Source organism: Terrapene carolina, unplaced genomic scaffold, assembly GCF_002925995.2.
Source record: "Terrapene carolina triunguis isolate 2854851 unplaced genomic scaffold, T_m_triunguis-2.0 Scaffold66, whole genome shotgun sequence".
Lineage (NCBI taxonomy): Eukaryota > Metazoa > Chordata > Testudines > Emydidae > Terrapene > Terrapene triunguis.
In genome coordinates, this window is record NW_020664417.1 from 36094019 (window position 1) to 36115296 (window position 21278).

The following is a 21278-nucleotide window of genomic DNA, read 5'->3' on the forward strand; positions in this document are numbered from 1 at the left end:
TTTTTCAATTATAGAAGTATGCTAAGGATTAGTGTGTGAAATGTGTTTTGAAATCATCACACCACAACATGGTTTCTATATAGTATAAAATTTTGCTGTGATAAATTCTAAACATAGTTGCTCCAAACAGAAGGGCCATAATAGAATTGCTCTTGGCTTCCTGAATAGCAGTGACACTTGTAGTTGTTATAAGTCATCAGTATAAATGGCTGCACTTGTATTTTCTTTTAGAAGTCTGGTATGCAAAGATCTTAACAGAGGGTTTTTTGAGATCTCTAGTTTCTTCACTTCTGGGATATGCACTGCTAAGCCTCAGGACCATCATGCTACTATATAAAAATGATGGCAGCTATTTAGTGCTCAAATATCCACATGAAGATTGAAAGACTATCATCATTTATAATGGAAAACTTCTGGTTCTTTGAACAATGATTCTCTATTGATCTACATATGCTACTACCTAGAAATTGCATTGGAGAAAGGAAGGCTGCGGAACTCATGCTGTGTTTCAATATTATTTAATAAACATACTGTGTCTTGCTCCGGTGAGGTCTGCATTAACTCACGGCTGGAAAATGCATAAAGATCATTAATTTAAAGAATTGTTACCTTTTACATATAGCACTTGCATCTAAATGTATATATTTTAGTAAAGTTTACAACATTGAGTGACAGCTATGATACAACACAAAACCTCCTGTATTTCCACTGAACCCTTATGAGAACAATGAAGTTCTGGATGACGTGCAATTTTCTGCTTTGTCTTCTGAGCTGTGAGGAGAAACAAGTGAGATGGCATCTTAAAACTGAGAAGAATGCAGCATCTCTCTATGTTCACTGAGGCATGGTTGATATAAAACTCTGAACATAACTTTTTGATCACTGATGAGCTACCTTCACTTTAAGAAAAATGTGTGAAAGTAATATCATTGTTTACTCCGTCCCACATGCTGCTAGATATGGTGATTTAGCAGGTTCTCGCTGTTCTCAAAAACTTGCTTTTATTCCTATGTGGTTCTTTGTTTTTCCTTACCTGGAGCCCTTCATTGATGGAAATAATCCCCACGCTCAAACTGGCTGTTTTCCCAGTAATTAGCAGTGACGTAATTTCTTTTGCATTTGCAATGTCCTATGAATTTTCACACTCTTGATCAAACTTCGGCCAGCACTGTACAACCAGACATAGCTCTTTGCCTGAATTCAGTACTCATACTCATGGACCTTCTCTTCTAATGTGTGCGTTCATTGTAATGTTTGTAAAGTGCTTTGAAAACTAAGTATTACCTTGAATGACACCATCCTACTGATGGAAATAGAGTAAGTTAAATTCAGTAAGATAATAAGTAGGATGCCCAAAATGTGGATGTATTTAAGCTTCTATTGCATTTTAATCATATTACACATGAAAGGGCTTGAAATATCCTCTTGGATACTTGACGGGTGAGTGGAAACTTTCCTTGGTGCAAGAGGGAGCCAAAAGCCTAAGTTTTAACAGAAACTAAACTTCCAGTCTTAAGCTTCTGTTCTTAAAAAACAAAACATTGTTTCTGGCTCTTAATACTGTGGCAATTATAACCTCCTGCATGAGAGAGGATGTGGTGCTGTCTTTTTGAAGCTGCAGCTTGCAGAGCCTTCCCCAACCAGCAGTAGAAGAAGGAAATTGGTGAATTTCACAGAACTGGTCAATTTTACTGCCACATTCAGAATGCTGTATGAAGATGTGAAGGTGACAATTGTCAGTTTTGCTGCTACTGCTTTGGAAAGTTGTGAGCAGCAGAGGCAAGCATAGTGTAATTCAGGTAGAACCTGGAAGAGGAAGGAGAAAGCTTGTCTCTCCACACCTTGCTGATAGATGGCAGGACAAGGCCTTCAAGCTTTCCAGGCAGCCCTTGGTTCAGCAGGTCTTATTTGTATCTGCAGAGATTAACAGTTTGTTGTCTCTGGACTCTGCTCAGGGCTTCTTTTTTGCATAGTTTGATCAGGCTGTGGGAAAACCAGTGAATGAGGGACAGGTAAACTGAGACTTTCTAAAAAATTGCATCTGTCCTGCAACTGGTCATTGTGAAACTATTTGGTGCAAGTCACTTAATAAACATAATTGATTAATTGAATACACATTTATTATCATTTGCATATAGTCCAGCAAACACTCAGACCAACTAGGTACAAGATTACAATCATCCAACCATTATAGATGGCAAAGTTTCTGAACATATTTTGTATTTGATACAAAGTTGTCATGTAAGTGAAGTATGGTTGTCTATTAGGTAATAGTGATTTTTTTTTTAATGCTATGTAATTTACATAAAATGACTACTGCAGAAAGTGTCATTGAAAAAGAATAGCACAAGATAGCTATATTAAAGTTTCATATTTTGCACTAGATATTTTCACACTTTTCCATCTGATTAACTTGGTAGCTCTAGGAATTACCATATGTTAATGAAAAGAAACATTTAATACTTATGGCATACAGCTTTCATTGGTGTACATGCTTAGAAGGCTAGTCTCTGTGTCTAATTACATACCTGTCTTTTCCTAAAGGGCTATATTAAAAATAGGGAACTAGCATTTTAAGTTACTACTGAGATGTGCTATAGTTCAAACGAGGCCTGACTCAGGGCCCATTGTCTTCCAAAGATATTGGATCAGGCTCATCACCAGTAGCTGTTTTACTGAATATATACATTATAGCAGCTGGGTACTAAATACCAAAAGTGCAAAGAGGAGTTTAAATAAGGCCCCATTATAAATAACTATTTTGTGAATTTAGAGTCCAATTGTGTTTCCATGGAAGCTAGTGGGAGTCTTGCTATTGACTTCAAGGGGATTAACAAGCTTTTTAGACCAAGATATTCAAAAATAGATGTAAAAAGTTAGGGTCCTCAAACCTTATATTTAGGCACCTAAATAAGTGACCTGATTTTCAAAAGTGCTGAACGCACAGCAGCTCCCACTGATTTCAATATTACTTTTTGTTAAAGTAATGAAGACTTATTGATATGAAACTGCAGTACAGTGAACTGCTACTAAGGGCTTCAATGGGAGTAAAACAGTGTAGTGAGGTGCTATAGTGCCTTATAGCATCTGAAAATTTGATCCTAAATCTTTGAGAGGTGGAATGACAACACCAGATCTTTTGAGACTGTCTGGGTTGCACAATGAATTAAGGAGGTTCTACTGCACCCCTCTTAAATCCTTCTAATGAAAACTAATGTAGCTACCAAGTTAGAAAGAAGAGCTTTACCATTAAAGCTTCAAACCATGGTTCCTTCTATATACAGAAAGGGAAACATATACTACTTGATACAGTAAGGCTCTGCACTCTAGTGCTGTAGAAAGGAATAGATTTTCTATGACAACATTGTTTATCTCCTGTTGTGAAGTCCTGTGTGTGTCTTCTCACTGGTACACATGATGCTCATCATTGATTGTTGCAAGGGATGACAAAAGAGATCTTTGGTCCAAAGAAAATACCTCTGAAAGAAATTATCAGGTATTTCAGTTTTAAGGTCATCATAAATTATCAGAAACTCTAAAATGAAACCCATCTACAACTGCTTTGCTGTTTTTTGTTTTTGGTTTTTGGTTTTGTTTTGTGTTTAAATACAAACCTGAAGAAGTGCACAAGCTTCAGTGTCAGTAGAAACTAAACTTCTGACAGGTGGAAATCCTCGTTCCACTGAAGTCAATGGCAAAACTGCCAAGCACCACAGTGGGGCTAGGACTTCATCCCGGTGGCATAATTTCAGTTTTATTGAGATAAATTCTAAAAAAGATGCATAGGAAATGTGCACATACACAGTTAAGTGAGGCTTTTGTACTGAACTCCAAGGTGAGGGTCTTTTGTGGTATGCAAAGAGATCTTTTGTATTGTAGTCTAGTAAAAGCTTTCTTTATCTAAGATTTTGAAGGCTTGTGAGTTAGCAAGTAAATACTGTGCCTTATCTAGGTACCTGCAGTGATTTTGGAGGGAATGGGAAATATGAAAAGTTGCTCTTACTTATTTATGAAAGTTGCTGTTAAACCATGCCCCCTAGTTTAAAAGGAAGTGGGTTGCTGGCAGAGTGATTTTGGAATTCATTCCCACATAGCCTGATTTATTAACCCTTCAGACATGCTGAAAAGCTCCTCTTTAGGACATTTCAGGAGAGGGTGAGTTGAGAAATACAGGTGATCAGTGCAGGGATCATCCCGGTTACTGTGGCATAGTAAGGACAGGCTAATATGATTTTATTGTTTGTAGGTTTTAGTTATTCTAGAGCACCTGGAGCAAAGGGTGTGGTCTTTAACGTTGAATGAAATAAATATTTGTTAGGAAATACTCTTACAAAGCAATGACATTGGATATGGTAATATAGGGGAAAATATGCCATTATAAACCTAATGAATAGAGCTGAGTGGAGGATGGAAATTCTGTGTAATAAAGGACTTTGAAATTTGGCTTCATTCAGAATTGGGGGGGGGGGTGTCTGAAAACTGTGACATTCTTCCAAAAGAAAATTCAGGGGGGAAATTGTTTCCATTTTGGCGTTTTAAATTTTTATTATATAGTATACAAAATAAAGATTTTGAAACAAAGTAATTTTAAAACAAACAAAAAAATAAAACGTTTAATTCCAAAAATGGTGAAGCAGCATGTTTGGACATTGTCAGAATTTTTCCCTGAAATGAAGTTTTTGGGAAATTGACATGATTTCACAAATCATTTAGATTTTGACTGAATTGTTCCACTAAAGTTTTTCCAACAAGCTCTGCTAATGAACATTGAGAGTATTTGTCACTATCCTTCATTGTTAATGTATAACACTGTCTATGACACTACAAGTAGAGGTGGGGGAAGTGTTGGGGTTTTTAGGTGACTTCTGAATGCTTTTCAATTCAGCTTTTTTCCCCATTCACTTTTCTGCAGACTTTTTATTGTAAATGTCTCTCTTGCAGTAGTTCAACTTATTTAGATGAAATATCTGCACCCACTAATATACAGAGGCAATGACATATTTTACCATGCAGCAAGAACTTTAGGTCTTTCTCATCTCTTTTGAAAAACTGGTCTTCACTAATGGGTGCTGAAATTATTGGCTGAAAAATCAAGGGATTAGTTCAAAGAGCCCAATTTTTATATGTCCTGGGTCAAGTAAGTAAAGAACAAGGGGCAAAATTCAGCCTACTATAAACTCACTGAAGTAAATAATGTTACATCAGGTCTGTAGTGGGATGTGTGATTTAATACTTTAAGCAAACACAATGTCAATCTTCCCCTTTACTTTAAAAAAGCAAATGAAATGATAAGAAAATGGCCAAATCTTGGTCTAACTTCTAAGCTTGATAAAATGATTCATTTATTTGAAACGAAAGCTGGTCCCTTAAGTAGTAGTCCATACTACAGTGAAATGTAATGAGCACTTGTTTAAATCCATAGAAACATGTAAAATTCTATGTAACAGAAAGTTGCCTTACTTTGGGCAGCAGAGTAATTCACTAAAATTGCAGTAACAGATCATCTCACAACTTTGCCCTTCCCAGAAGTGGTCTTGAAGATTTCCATCAATGCGTCGAAGACTGGCCACACCTTCTGGGATGCTGTGACAGTTGCGATCTTTTAGCACTTTCTTGTAACAAGAAAGTCGACTGAAAGGCATCATGTTAGTACCAAGCAGCATGCTCAGCAAAACAAGAGCTGATAGAATCTTCATTTTCATCATTCCAAAGCTTGCTTTTGACAGGAGTGCTAATGAGAAAAGAGGCACATTAGACATGTATTGATGCTGAATAGATCAGTTTTTGTGCAGGTTGCTTAATTCATTTCTCTAGCTTCCATTCAATTTATCCTGAGGATTTTTGGGAGTTGGACCACTGTGCTGGAGAGGATTATTTCCCAGGAGATAGAAGGTATTGCTACTTCACTGTTGTGGAGTTAACTTTCACTGCCCTCTCTGCACCCTATTCTTATTTCTCATGAATTGAGCCTTTTATTGCTGGCAGTTTTGATGTTTCTTTTGCTTTTCTCCTTCAGGAAATTGCTTTGAGAGAATTAGACCAGCTCACTGGTATGAATGTCTACTTTCATGTAGTTGTATATGTTTGGAGCATAATAACGTTAACAAAGCAGTGTGGAAATTTTCAGATACATTTCCCCAGTTTCTTGATGCTTTTTGGCTCTTTTAAATCATTACAAAATTATGATGACTCTACTGAAGTTGCTTCATCCTTATTCTACCTATTTCTCCCAAATGTGGTAGAAATTACATGCTAGCATGACCTACTAAATGTATTATAATAATAGAATCATAGAAGATTAGGATTGGAAGAGACCTCAGGAGATCATCTAGTCCAATCCCCTGCTCAAAGCAGGACTAACCCCAACTAAATCATCCCAACCAGGGCTTTGTCAAGCTGGTCCTTAAAAACCTCTAAGGATGGAGATTCCACCACCTCCCTAGGTAACCCGTTCCACTGCTTCACCACCCTCCTAGTGAAATAGTTTTTCCTAATATCCAACCTAGACCTCCCCCACTGCAACTTGAGACCATTGCCAGAGCCAATCAGAGGGGGGGCCAGGAGGGCCATTTGGCCTGGGCCTCAAGCTCAAAGAGGGCCTCAAATGTAGACCCTTGTTAATTTTTTGGCATTTGATAAGTTTCACAACTTGTTTTTATGCACATCCCTATCGGACCAAAATGTGACTCTCTGTTTAGAGCTGCAAATTTAAGCAAATAAGAGATGTGATTTGGTAAAAGACAATTTTTTGGTTAACTGATATAGATTTTGACATATTAAAGAGTTAAAAATGTTCATAAATACTAATAAAAATATATCGGTTCTGATGGCACAAGATTAGACTGTGATGAACATGTTGTCTCAAATCAGCTGATTATATAAACAAACCACTACTAGTGGCTGGTGCTGGATCAAGTGCATGTTGAAATGTAGAGAATTGTTACATTTAGTGTCTTTATAGTTTACGTCTAGTTGACTAAGGCCTGGTCTACACTACGAGTTTAGGTCGAATTTAGCAGCGTTAAATCAAATTAAGCCTGGATACGTCAACACGACAAAGCCCTTTTTTTCGACTTAAAGGGTCCTTTAAACCGGTTTCTTTACTCCACCTCCGACGAGGGGATTAGCGCTGAAATCGGCCTTTGCGGGTCGGATTCGGGGTAGTGTGGACGGAATTCGACGTTATTGGCCTCCGGGAGCTATCCCACAGTGCTTCATTGTGACCGCTCTGGACAGCACTCTCAACTCAGATGCACTGACCAGGTAGACAGGAAAAACTCCGCGAACTTTTGAATTTCATTTCCTGTTTGCCCAGCGTGGAGAGCACAGGTGACCACGCAGAGCTCATCAGCACAGGTAACCATGATGGAGTCCCAAGATCACAAAAGAGCTCCAGCATGGACCGAACAGGAGGTACGGGATTTGCTCGCCATATGGGGAGATGAATCAGTGCTAGCTGAACTCCATAGCAGTAAACGAAATGACAAAATATTAGAAAAAGTCTCATGAATTTTTGCATGCACATTTATCTTAATGAGTAGCCCAACTTAAATATTCTTTTAATTTATAAAGTGTGCTCATTAGACCTCAGGGACCATGTCTAATATTTAAAAGATTGCATTATTTTCACTAGTTCTAGCCAATGTGCCAAATAATAATAAATTCCTCTTTCCTTCAAATAAGGTAAACATCGACCCACCTTTGCCTAAAGTTAGATTTTGGACTCAAGTATGGTGTATGTTTGTACAATAGTTTTTATTCTAAATCAGTTTTCCCAGCACTAAACAGTACATAAGTGAATCCTGCTTAAATGAGTTTATAGTCTAAGGAGGACAGGTGTGGACACATTCTACCCTGGTTAACACGAAGGGCAGTCTCAAAGTAGTCCAAGTTTTTTTCATTGAATATATAATTTAAGCGTTTCATAGAAGAAAAAGGTGTTAAAGGTGATGATATTGCATGGTACTACACCTAAAAAAATATGGGACCTGATTTTCAAAGTTGGCCTCTGTTTTTCTAGTCCCAATGTAACTAGTTGTGCCATATTTTGTATCTGTTATAAATTGCAGGCACAAATAAGATCTTTAACTACTGAACTATTTGTGTCTGTAAGTCTAGGATGACCAGATGTCCAGATTTTATAGGGACAGTCCTGATTTTTGGGTCTTTTTCTTATATAGGATCCTATTACCCTCTACCCTCTGTCCTGATTTTTCACACTTGCTGTTTGGTCACCCATTGTAAGTCAGGTACATAAGTCTGTTATGCCTCTGGAGATTTCCATTACTTGCATCTGAAGAAGTGAGGTTCTTACCCACGAAAGCTTATGCTCCCTATACTTCTGTTAGTCTTAAAGGTGCCACAGGACCCTCTGTTGCTTTTTACAGATTCAGACTAACACGGCTACCCCTCTGATACTTGACACCATGCAAGGCACTGCATTTAGCCGTATGGAATGGAAATCTATCAACCTCATGAAGAAACTTGCACAAATACAGACAGATATCATCTTCCTTTCCAAATGCAAATGGATGGACATCATACCAAATGGACTGAAGGTGAAAAATCCATTGCTATCTACATACTGCACAGACCACAATGAGAGATTATGCCATACACTATCAAAGAAACTGAGGAACCACCTGATCAGCATCCTATACAGCAAACAGAAAAACATCAAGAAAGAGCTCTCCAACGTGGAGACTTTCATAAATAACCCACCCTCCACACAAATGGACTTTACTAAAATAAGACAGGAGATCTACATTACACACTTCACCTTTCTACAAAGGAAAAAGGACCGGAAGCTGTCTAAAATCCTACCTACCACATGGGGCCACAACAGGGGTACCCCTAACTCACTCAGCAATATCGTCAATTTATCCAGCTACACACTCAACCCAGCAGAAGAGTCTGTCCTATCTCGGGGACTCTTTTTGCCCCAGCACCCCCACGAACATGATACAGTTCTGCGGTGATCTGGAAGCCTACTTTCGCCGCCTCCGACTCAAAGAATACTTTCAAGATAACACTGAACAGCGCACTGATACACAGATATCCTCCCACCAACAACACTGGAAGAAGAACTCCACATGGACTCCTCCTGAGGGTCGAAATGACAGTCTGGACCTATACATAGAATACTTCCGCCGACGTGCACAGGCAGAAATTGTGGAAAACCAACATCGCCTGCCTCATAACCTAAGTCGTGCAGAACGCAATGCCATCCACAGCCTCAGAAACCACCCTGACATTATCATCAAAGAGGCTGATAAAGGAGGTGCTGTTGTCATCATGAACAGGTCTGACTACCAGAAGGAGGCTGCCAGACAACTCTCCAATACCAAATTCTACAGGCCACTTTCCTCAGATCCCACTGAGGAATACACTAAGAAACTGCACCATCTACTCAGGACACTCCCTACACTAACACAGGAACAAATCAACATACCCTTAGAGCCCCGACCGGGGTTATTCTATCTACAACCCAAGATCCACAAACCTGGAAATCCTGGACGCCCCATCATCTCGGGCATTGGCATGCTCACTGAAGGACTGTCTGGATATGTGGACTCCCTACTCAGACCCTACGCCACCAGCACTCCCAGCTATCTCCATGACACCACAGATTTCCTGAGAAAACTACAATGCATTGGTGACCTCCCAGAAAACACCATCCTAGCCACCATGGATGTAGAGGCTCTCTACACAAACATCCCACACACAGATGGAATACAAGCTGTCAGGAACAGTATCCCTGATGATGACACAGCACAACTTATTGCTGAGCTCTGTGACTTTATCCTCACGCACAATTATTTCAAATTTGGTGACAATATATACCTCCAGACTAGTGGCACCGCTATGGGCACCCGCATGGCCCCACAATATGCCAACATTTTTATGGCTGACCTGGAACAACGCTTCCTCAGCTCTCGTCCACTCACACCCTTTCTCTACCTACGCTACATTGGTGACATCTTAATCATCTGGACCCATGGGAAGGAGACCCTGGAAGAATTCCACCATGATTTCAACAGCTTCCACCCCACCATCAACCTCAGCCTGGACCAATCTACACGGGAGGTCCACTTCCTAGACACTGCAGTACAAATAAGCGATGGCCACGTTAACACCACCCTATACCGAAAACCCACTGACCGCTACGCCTACTTTCATGCCTCCAGCTTCCACCCCAGACACACCACACGATCCATCGTCTACAGCCAAGCACTGAGGTACAATCGCATCTGCTCCAACCCCTCAGACAGAGACCAACAAGATCTTCACCAAGCATTCTCAAAACTACGATACCCACACAAGGAAATAAAGAAACAAATCAACAGAGCCAGACGTGTACCCAGAAGCCTCCTGCTACAAGACAGGCCCCAAAAAGAAACCAACAGAACTCCACTGGCCATCACCTACAGTCCTCAGCTTCAACCTCTCCAACGCATCATCAGTGATCTACAACCCATCCTGGACAATGATCCCTCACTTTCACAGACCTTGGGAGGCAGGCCAGTCCTCGCCCACAGACAACCCGCCAACCTTAAGCATATTCTCACCAGCAACCACACACCGCACCATAACAACTCTAACTCAGGAACCAACCCATGCAACAAACCTCGATGCCAACTCTGCCCACATATCTACACCAGCAACACCATCACAGGACCTAACCAGATCAGCTACAACATCACCGGCTCATTCACCTGCACGTCCACCAATGTTATATATGCCATCATATGCCAGCAATGCCCCTCTGCTATGTACATTGGCCAAACTGGACAGTCACTACGCAAGAGGATAAATGGACACAAGTCAGATATCAGGAATGGCAATATACAAAAACCTGTAGGAGAACACTTCAACCTCCCTGGCCACACAATAGCAGATGTAAAGGTAGCCATCTTACAGCAAAAAAACTTCAGGACCAGACTCCAAAGAGAAACTGCTGAGCTCCAGTTCATTTGCAAATTTGACACCATCAGATCAGGATTAAACAAAGACTGTGAATGGCTATCCAACTACAGAAGCAGTTTCTCCTCCCTTGGTGTTCACACCTCAACTGCTAGCAGAGCACCTCACCCTCCCTGATTGAACTAACCTCGTTATCTCCATACTGATTTATACCTGCCTCTGGAGATTTCCATTACTTGCATCTGAAGAAGTGAGGTTCTTACCCACGAAAGCTTATGCTCCCTATACTTCTGTTAGTCTTAAAGGTGCCACAGGACCCTCTGTTGCTTTTTACAGATTCAGACTAACACGGCTACCCCTCTGAAGTCTGTTATAGGTTGTGCAAAATTGCCCCTGTAGAAAGAGTAGTTAGATCAAATCCTGAGTGAAAATTAGGCCCTTATGACAGCGTGCATCTCAAAAATAATTTATTTTGTAGCTCTGTTAAAAGTATGACTAACTTTTTAAAGAAATCCTTATGCTGTGTCCTAGACTCTGTCTCTAGACTGCTAAAGATAGCAGGTTCCAAAGGCCACGGACCTCAACTGAAAATACCCTGTTGCTGATCCAGGAATGTTGGCTCGCACTTCCAGGTGTGGGTATCAAGAATGCCTTACTGGCTCTCAACTGCCACAGGACACATGGCAAGAGATCGCAGGTAAATCGGTCCCAGATCTTTTAAAAGTTCAAAGATAACTACATCTTGAATTGCACCTAGAACTGAACTGGCAGCCTGTTCAGAGTATAAAGCAGAAGTGTGTGGAAGGGCCTGCATCAGCTAATGGCCTACAAAGCCATCCCTTAACAGTGTGTTATAATAATGCATAGAGAGGAGTCTGACATGGATAACTGTGACAAGTTCAGCATCATTCAGGAAAGGTCATAATCTCCTGAACAACCGTAGACAGAATAGTGGACTAGAGGGCACTGGCGTTGCATGACAATTCATTTTATTTATTTTATAACCTGTCTGGTATGTCTAGTATTCAAACGTTTACCCATTGTTTCTCTTGCACTGAAGTGTGTCCTCTTTAAATGCTCTATTTTCACAGATACTAATTTACATAAAACTCATAATCAAAGAGCTTCCTTCAAAAAAGGTTTGTCCTGGAGGAAATGCTATTTTCAGATTGAAAACTGCAAAGGGGAGTGTGACGGGTTGGATCACAGAAACCCCCTTGGGAGCTGCCACCTGATGTACCAAGACTACCCCTGCTCCTGTTTTCCCTGCCAGCTCAGGACTCCAGCACCCTGTCTTGCTGAGCCAGACACTCCCATCTGCTCCAACACAGACCCAGGGTCTGAATAACTTGCCCCAAAGCTGCAAGTTTACCTGAAAACAGCTCACAGAAGTGTGCTTGTCTTTAGAACTCAGATGCCCAACTCCCAATGGGGTCTAAACCCAAATAAATCCGTTTTACCCTGTATAAAGCTTATACAGGGTAAACTCATAAATTGTTCGCCCTCTATAACACTGATAGAGAGATATGCACAGTTGTTTGCTCCCCCAGTATTAACACATACTCTGAGTTAATTAATAAGGAAAAAGTGATTTTATTAAATGCAGAGAATAGGATTTAAGTGGTTCCAAGTAGTAACAGACAGAACAAAGTAAGTCACCAAGTAAAATAAAATAAAATGCGCAAATCTATGTCTAATCAAACTAAATACAGATAAGTTCCTCACCAGTTCCAGAATGCTCCCTTTTACAGGCTAATCTCCTTTTAGCCTGGGTCCAGCAATCACTCACACCCCCTGTAGTTACTGTCCTTTGTTCCAGTTCCCTTCAAGTATCCTGGAGGGGTGGAGAGGTTCCTTCCTTAGCCAGCTGAAGACAAAATGGAGGAGTCTCCCACAGGTTTAAATAGACTCTCTCTTGTGGGTGGAGACCCCCCTCCTATGCAAAGTCCAGCTCCAAGATGGAGTTCTGGAGTCACCTGGGCAAGTCACATGTCCCTGCTTGACTCAGTCTTTACAGGCTGAAGCCATTGTCCACATGGTATCTTGTATGTCTCCAGGAAGACTTCTTATGTGGATTGGAGCATTCCAAGATGCATTGTTCCCCAAGTGCTTCCTGATCAGGTACTTAACCTTGCAAATTCTTTCCTAAAGAAACTGATCAAATGCCTCACAAAGCTTACTTAGAAACCAAGCAAGTATACAGCCCATATTCTTAACCTCAAGTAGAAAATGATATATGTGTACAGATAGGATGAATAGATATAGTAGACCATAACCTTTACGGAAATATATTACATGGCACAGGCAGCACAAAACATATTCCAGTTATGTCATATATACATTTATAAGAACACCCCCCCCATAAAGCCTTATGGGGTACACTGTCACAGGGAGTGTCCAAGATCATGGAGGCTATAGCTTTGTCAATACAGCACTCCACTGTGTGGAGATAAGGGAAGAGATGGTAGTGGCTTGGCGGAGCTTCTATACAGTGCAATATATGGAATACCCTCAGACTCACCAACTACTGGTATGAACTCTTTCCTTATGCTGTTAAACTAGTACTGTTGAGGTACCCATGAAGGTGGAAAGTTGCATAGCTGATGAAGAGTTGCTGGATGTAGAGTGAGTGTGTGTGTGTGTGTGTGTGTGTGTGTGTGTGAATAGGTATGTGGGGGTGTGTGTGTGTGCATTTTACAAAATAAGATACTCAAGTTTTCTCTGCCATCACCAAGTGCAGATAAAATTGCGTTGACACCTATCCAGCCAGTGAAATCTGCTGAACAAATTTCACACGGTTGAGTTGAACAGTTACCAGTAAGTAACCTTTCTTTCTGCGATACGTCTATTTCCTACCTCATTAAAAGGCACCAATGTCAATCACACCAAGCTCCAATAGGTGCAATCTATCAAGACTATTCAGTTTCAAGTTCCAACAGGGATAAAATCTCCTGAAAGTATTTGAAGCAAACTGCCCACATTTGCATAGGTCCTTTTTGATAAAATACTCCATTGATGGCATTTGACATTACATTGGTGAAAGAAGTTAAGACAGGGAAACAATTTCAGTGTCACAAAAATACCTTTAGTTTACTGTATGACTGGAAAATAGACAGTTTGAGGGGAAGATCCCCTGATGAGTGAGGAATCATTGCTAAAGTTAACAGTGAAGTTCCTAAATTCTTGTTTTGCCTGGCAATTTGGCACTGCATATTCTTTGGAATGGTTAGATCCACAGGGAGATTTTTTTTTTTTTTAATTCTCTGACTCAATGGCCAAGACAAACAGAGCTATGTTTCTTGAGAATATTAATACTGCTGTAAGTCCCATGCAAGCAGCTGCTGTCAGTAATGAGCACTAGGGGTATGGGTAGGCAATAGAAATAAGGAAAAGTGTGAGTGAATGAAACTAAAAATTTAGTTAGATATTTTTTCCTTTAAATCAGTTTCTCGGACTTTCATATTTGGAAACAAATGTGTAAGCTATATATGTACTGAACTTTAAATGTACACATATTTATAGTTAGTTGTCAAGAATTCTATAGCGTCTCTAGCTGCTTCATCTTGAAAATGAAAGATACTTCATTGTAAATGGTTCTCTGTCTTCTTATGGTCCTTTACAGTCATACAGGAGGTATATCCTACATTAACAGACTAATCAATTAAGTTCAAAGTGCAATAATAGTTTTATTACTATGCAGATAATATATTTAGATATCTTCACAATGGGTGTACAGTTCAAGAGTTAAAAGTAACTCTGTTAGCAACACCATTCAAAATGCAAAATTCCCTTCACATCATTTAGCAGTCATCTGTCAAACTTCCCTAGTCCAAAATACCTTCAAAAGGCTGAACTGATGACATTTACTGGTCAGACTTGCGACTTGTTAGATGCAGCCTTTGGAAATCATTAAACAACATCTGCAGAATTGGGGTATCACTTGATATATGACATATGTGTGAGTTTTAGAATTAAATAAGTTTGAAGAAGCATTTCTCAAAATTAAAAAAACAAAACAAAAACCAAAAAAACGGACTTTTGCCCGAACAGTCAGTACATTGTGAACCATGGTAAGGACAGCAGCTACTCCACTGAGGATGAATTCAATGAATTACCTCTTTGTAAAACCCATCAATACCATGTTTCTTTCCAGGAATTGGGTTTTCATGAAGACCCATTTAGTTTCCCTAAAGACAGCAGCTCATTGTGAAAACACTTCTCTTCACATCCACCAGTTTTTGCAATAATGTTGAATGCATGAAAATAGTGGACGATAGTAGAAAACTTACTATGAATTGTGGTGACATCCAACTTTATAAAGAAGAGTAACATGTTAAAAAGTATTGTTTTTTTTTCTTTCGCTGAATAAATTAAACTGGATTTATCTCCTCACATCTGTCCTGCAACACATCATTTGCTCACAGTGAATGTCAACCTTCCCAAAGTGCCTCCTGCACATGCCGTTCATCACATGTAATTTATCTAGCTTTTCATCCTGTAACTAGCATGAAGGGGAACAAATAAATGAGGATAATTGCAGGAGCAAGACATACCTTTCTCTTTTGCCTCTCTCTCTCTCTCTCTCACTTTCTTGGCAGCTGTATCTTTTTAAATGTACAAGTTGAGAGTTGGAGCTAAAGGAGATGAGGAGAGGAAGGGCTGAAGGGAGGTGCTGTACAAATACCCCTTTGTCTGCCCTGGCTCCTGTCTGTGAGTGACAGTCTCTCTTATCCAGCCAGGGACGAGGGGGTGGGCTTTGAGAGCTACCTCTCTCAGCTAACGCCAACCCAGACAAGAAAGAAATGAACAGCTCCTTTCCAGCTGGAAACAACTAGTCCAAACAGGATTCAAAGAGAGGAAGCCTCCTCAGGGAGTAAAATACCTGCAGGAAAAAAATACTTCTTGGAAAGTTTTTTTCCTCTCTGTGATGGTGAAGTATGATTGGAAAAGTGTGTGTGTGTGTGTAAAGCAGCGGAGTGAGTGAAGCTGCCAGGATCATCTGGATTGGTAGGAGAGCATAGTTTGGTGAACGAATGCATTGTCCTAGCATATTTTCTAGTTGCCTTTTTCTCTTGTTTCTCTCATTGTGTCATAAAAATTCCCTTTGGGAGAAGTTTCATAAACAGCACCGATGATGAGGCAGGAAGACCCAGCAATGGAAACTTATGCAATGTTCACATGAAATAGCTTGGGTCATCCTTTGACTTCAGAGTTCTGTTTGTTCTGAAATTGAACTGACTGAGAACTGTAGTAATTATTTTAACTGGATTTCTGGTAATAGATGCACTGCCACACCTTCAGTGTATTGAGTTTGTTACTGGCAAAACATTTAATCACGTTGTAATGGTGAAACCAAGTACTTAGCCAATATTTCAGAAAAGCATATTGTGGAATAGTGCAATGGTGCCCTTAAAACCCTTTAATTGAGGTATTCAGACGAGTAGTTAATTTAAGTGGAAAAAGGTTTACATACAATTTACGTTATCATCTAATAATAACTAATTTAGGGGATAGATTGTTTAGCTTTAAGTCAAGACTCCTGTATTCTAGTCCCAAATCAGCCACTATGGACATCTTGGCTCTTTTTCGTGGTTTCATCAAATCTTGCCACTGTAATTTCTGTATCCCAGCTGTTTGACACTGGCTGGGTGTTGGCTTAGGGTAGATAAGATGGAATTGATGCTTATAGGCCTTCTGATAAAGGTTTCTAAACCACCTTAGCCATTTCATGTTTTAGTCTTTGAGCCATTTTAGCTCTATTACTGTTTTTCAGCTTTAGGTGTCAGTGGGTTTTCCTCATCTACTACTAGCCCAGAGGTTGCAACATTTCTTTTCTTTTCTGATGTGGAGCTCACCACAGTGATCCATGCCACAAAACTAGATTATTGTAATGCACTCTATTTGAGGCTACCCATGCAGAGCACAGGTAGTGTCAGCAAATGTAGCATGCACCAACCTGTCTCTTTTTAATGCAGTGAGATGTTATGGACCTGACTCTCCCTTACATTGCTATAAACCAACAGGAACACCACTGTAGTAATTGGAGTTATATAGAAATGATATTGTGATGAGAAGAGAATAAGATCTTGTATGTGCACATAATGCTATTCTTGCACACTGATTGCCTAGTCTCTTCTATGTGCAATTGGAGTAATTTTGTTATGAATGGTTTCATTTTGAAGGAGAGCACCTCGTTTTCTGATGTGCTGTCACAAGAAATAAAAATGTACTGGGGTCTTTTTGCTCCATTTCTGGGGTTCAGTTCTCTGGTGCTGGTAGCAGTATGTTCTCAAAGGAGGGTCCAAGCTTCTGGAACATGCTCCCACCAACAATCTACCAGAGCCTAGGTGTGATGAATCATGAGAAACCTGTTTGACCAAGTCTTTGGTGGACTGCTAATTTATTTTATAAGTAAGGTGTGGGTAGCTGTGATGGTTCTCAGGGCACCCAGGACTGTGTCACCTTATTACCCCCTGCATCCAGCACAAGGTTTTTTCTTGTTGTAGCTGGGTGTCAGCTCCCTAATACCATCAGTCTTTCAAGCACTCTCCTCTGGGCTATGCCAGCCCTAACTTTGCCTTGCACGTTAACACTAGGTGCACCCCAGCCTCTGACCCCTCTTGAATTGTTTCCCTTGATATCCACCCCTGACATTGGGTATTCACAGAAATTCCAAATCCTCTGCACCCAAAGGTGAGTAATTGGAGTTATATAGAAATGATACTGTGATATAGAAATGATACCCAAAGGTGCAGGGTAGCTCTGTTAATCAGTTTGACCCTAAGCCACTGGTCCTGTAAACCACTGAGCACTTATGATAAATCAAAGTAGGTCTGTTTAAGAAAGAATCAATAAAGATTTAACTAGAAACAAGAGAGAGTGATGGAAACAAATGGTTATAATATACAACAAAATCCTAAAACGCAAACCTGAGTCTATGCTCATCAACAGTTACCTTTTCTATCCAATAAAGTAGACCCCTGCCCCAAAGTTCAGTCTGTTGCAGAGCTGGCTAGTTTCTTATGAACCAGGATCCAAACTCTACAAGGGGTTTTCCTCAATGAATGGATACAGAGTGCTTCTCCCTCCCTTGTGATATACTGAAAACAGCCTTTTGTTTCTATTCTCTGACAGGGCAACCCCCCATCTGTTACCGGAAGATTTGTATTCAATTATATTGAACCAATTATATTACCCAACTACACTGCCTTTAGTTTAAAACCTTAACCTTTCATTTATCTAAACCAGTAACCAAGGTTGTGACCTTGGAATTTCCAAGATATTACCAGCGTGCTTATCTCTGACCCACAGAGGGCTCCCCAGAGCAAGCTAGTCTTGCTGACCCTTGAAATGACACGGATACAGCTCTCTGATCAAGAATAGGCACACAAGCAGTAATTTTCGAAATCAAAAATACTATTTATTTAGAAATGAGTGGTTACAATAAAAGAATAGAGATAGATATAAGGATAAGCAGCGCGGCAACAAAAAGGTAGACTCTATAACCATATACTTAACATATAACAATAAACAATCAACACTTAATACTAAACATCTAGTAAGTGCTGGCTGACTGGTTACTAGATGGGTAGGAGAAGATCTCACTCAGACCACAGACACACATCTTTATTTACAAACAAAACCCATAAGCTCTCAGATAATAAACAAAAGAAGATTAGACTTACAAGGGCTTTCCCAAAATCCCTCTGAAACCATCTTTGGTCCTTCTGATCTGTCAAACTTAGAGAGTGTTGTCTGCTGCTGCTGATGGTGAGTCACTGGCTGCTGTTGTGACTGCTGCTGGCTGCTCTGGAGGTAAATGCTGCCTGCTGGTGGCAGTTATGGAAGCCTGTGTGGCTGCTGGGGTAGCTGCTGCTGCTGCAGCACCCTGCTGGCTGGGTTGCTGGAGCAGCCATTGTCCATGGCAACCTTGGAATTCTGTGGTTGCTGGTGCTGCTGCTGCTCAGGTAGCTCTTCTTCATGAAGCTTCTTCTTTGTAGAGTACTATTGCTGCTGCTGCTGCCTCATGCAGATGGTTTCTTCCTTGCAGGTGTTTGCAGCTTCTTCTCTCTTCCAAGGTCCCTATCCAACTACAGGGTTTAGCCTATTGGCTGTCACCTTTATATACTGTTTGGTCACTCAAGATCAGCCAATCAGCCTCCAGAGATTAGCATATGCTAATTTTGCGACGCCCAGTCATGTGTATCTACCTGTGACAGGAAGTCTCATGTATCACTATGGGATTTTACTGAGTCATTCCCCACAGGAAGTGATGCAATACCATGCTTCTATTACATCATCCGGAAATGATGCAATACTGTCTCCTGATTGCATAATCCCTATACACTCCTATGGCCCTATGTATTCCTATGGGGTTTTTCAGATGACCTGTGGGTGACCCCTAACTACTTCCTGTTTAGCCTACTGGAAAATGAAATTGACCATTGCATCATAGGAAATGTAATTTCCTCATAGGTAATGGACCCCCTATGTTTCTTAGACTGGAATCTTCCACCACATCATCCCTATAGCTGCCATTACTGGATTTTCTATATTTAAACTATTATTAACTTCCATCTAATAAAAGCTTAAATTTTAAAACTAATTACTCTTGTAAGCATTCCAAGGGGGACTCTATCACCACTCTATAATTGTCCAACTAAGAGAATTATAATTTTTCCGATTTTAAACCCCCTCCCAAGGTTTTTCTGCAAACCTTCATTTAAGGTAATTTGAACAACTGAGGCAAAATCTCTCACTACACATCTTGTTGCAATGTTTCTTTTTTACCTTCAAGTAGTTTGATTGTTTGCAGTTACCTCTGATGGTTTTCTATTGAAAAACTTGGAATTGAGCATGGCTAAACAATTGAGCCTTGCATTGCATCACTGGCTAAATAGGGCGGCGTGACAGCTGCCCTCCCAACCCAAATGGGCCATCATCCCCTGGGCTAAATGGATATTATCCCTGGTGACCAATTTCTATTCCAAATCCATAAAGCTTACTTTCAATATAAATACATTAATCCTTAAATTTACTTGTATGTACAACTCACAAAGATTATGCATCTTGGCAAGTTATGAGCTTTCTGCAGATACCTTACATGTTATGTTATTTATGGATAAATAGCCTGTAAGACCTGTTTGGTGCAGGGAATTTGTCTGGTCTGAGGTGAGAGTGCTTTGCAAAGAACCGGGGACTCTTTGCCAAGAAGCGTCTGGGTCACAATAGGGTTATGAATGGGAAAGAGAAAAGAAAGTTGTAGCATAGCTGACAAGTTTTGAGTAGCTCCATGTGTGACATTGCCTGTCATTAAGAAATGGTCATCTATTATTCTTCATGGTGCCTCAGAGCAGTGGCGTGGGGGGTGGGCGAAGCTCAGACTGCAGCAGCTTAGGGGGCTGAGGAAAGCAGGGGCTCTGGAGAACCTGGAAAAGGCAGTAGGGAGTAGCGTATTGGAGTGAGTTAGGGCAGATTGGTGGGGGGGGGGAGGGGAGGTGGAGCTCAGGGCCTTTGTTTGGGGAGGGGCAGGAGAGCAGGCAGTTAAATAGAGAGTGAGGTGGTTGGAGTGGGGGGCAGAGAGTCTGGAGCATTGGGAGGATTGTTGGGGGAAGAGTGAGGCATGGAACAGGCATCCCATGTCTTTCCCTACTTCCCATTCCCCAATTTATCCACAGATCTCCAGCTCACCCCTCCTTGAGCCTCTACTTCCACATTGTCCTTGTCTCATTCCCCCATCCTCCCACTGGCTGCCCCTTTTGTTCCTCTGTTTGCCCACCCCACAGTCTGTCCCTCTCCTTTTTCAGCCCCTATCCTCCTCCAGTTCCTCAGGTGAATCACAACTGGAACCAGCTCTTTCTTTCTTCTTCATGCTGCCAGTGCTAGGTTGGCTGGGTGCCAGCAGAGGGAGTATTGAGAGCAGAGGAGAGCCCGTGTCTTCTGTCCTCAGTGCTGTTACCTTGTATCAGGAAGGACTAATTATAGGGAAAACTCTACTTTGTTCCTGCACCCCTGCTGGATGTGCCAAGATCCAGCTGGGCTGCATGAATGCATGACAGGCCTGCCAAATGCATTCCTTTCATGTCTGATGCATGCTACTTGGCTGCCCTGTTCTAGTTTTGTGGATTACAGTAAATTGTGTAATGTGCTCAGATTCCACAGTGAATGACCTAGTTCTATAACTATTTTGTGACTACTCAATGTTCTGTATATGTTCTGCATTTCTAAAATAAACCACACACCCTCACCCTTATTCTGAAAACACATATGTATTCAAATTTCACCTATCACATACTGGCCACCAACACAGACATGAACTCGCCCCAACTCTCTCTACGGTCCTTTCTGGCCTTGGG

General features: G+C 40.8%; 1 protein-coding gene across 1 annotated transcript; it reads right to left on the reverse strand.

Annotated features, from left to right (window-relative positions):
* Positions 1-5: 5 nt before the first annotated feature.
* Positions 6-15584, reverse strand: SCRG1 (stimulator of chondrogenesis 1). The gene is made up of 3 exons (XM_024194761.3): positions 15477-15584; positions 5461-5731; positions 6-3479 (listed from the first exon to the last, which is right to left on the reverse strand). The coding sequence occupies exons 2-3, from the start codon at positions 5703-5705 to the stop codon at positions 3425-3427; spliced, it is 300 nt and encodes a 99-aa protein (XP_024050529.1). The 5' UTR covers positions 5706-5731; positions 15477-15584; the 3' UTR covers positions 6-3424.
* Between the last annotated feature and the right edge of the window lie 5694 nt (positions 15585-21278).

Coding starts and splice junctions, on each gene's coding strand:
- SCRG1 (XM_024194761.3), bottom strand. CDS start 5,705: ATGATGAAAATGAAGATTCTATCAGCTCTTGTTTTGCTGAGCATGCTG. Junction 3,480..5,460: donor GAATTACTCTGCTGCCCAAA/GTAAGGCAACTT, acceptor AATTTCTTTCAG/AGGTATTTTCTTTGGACCAA.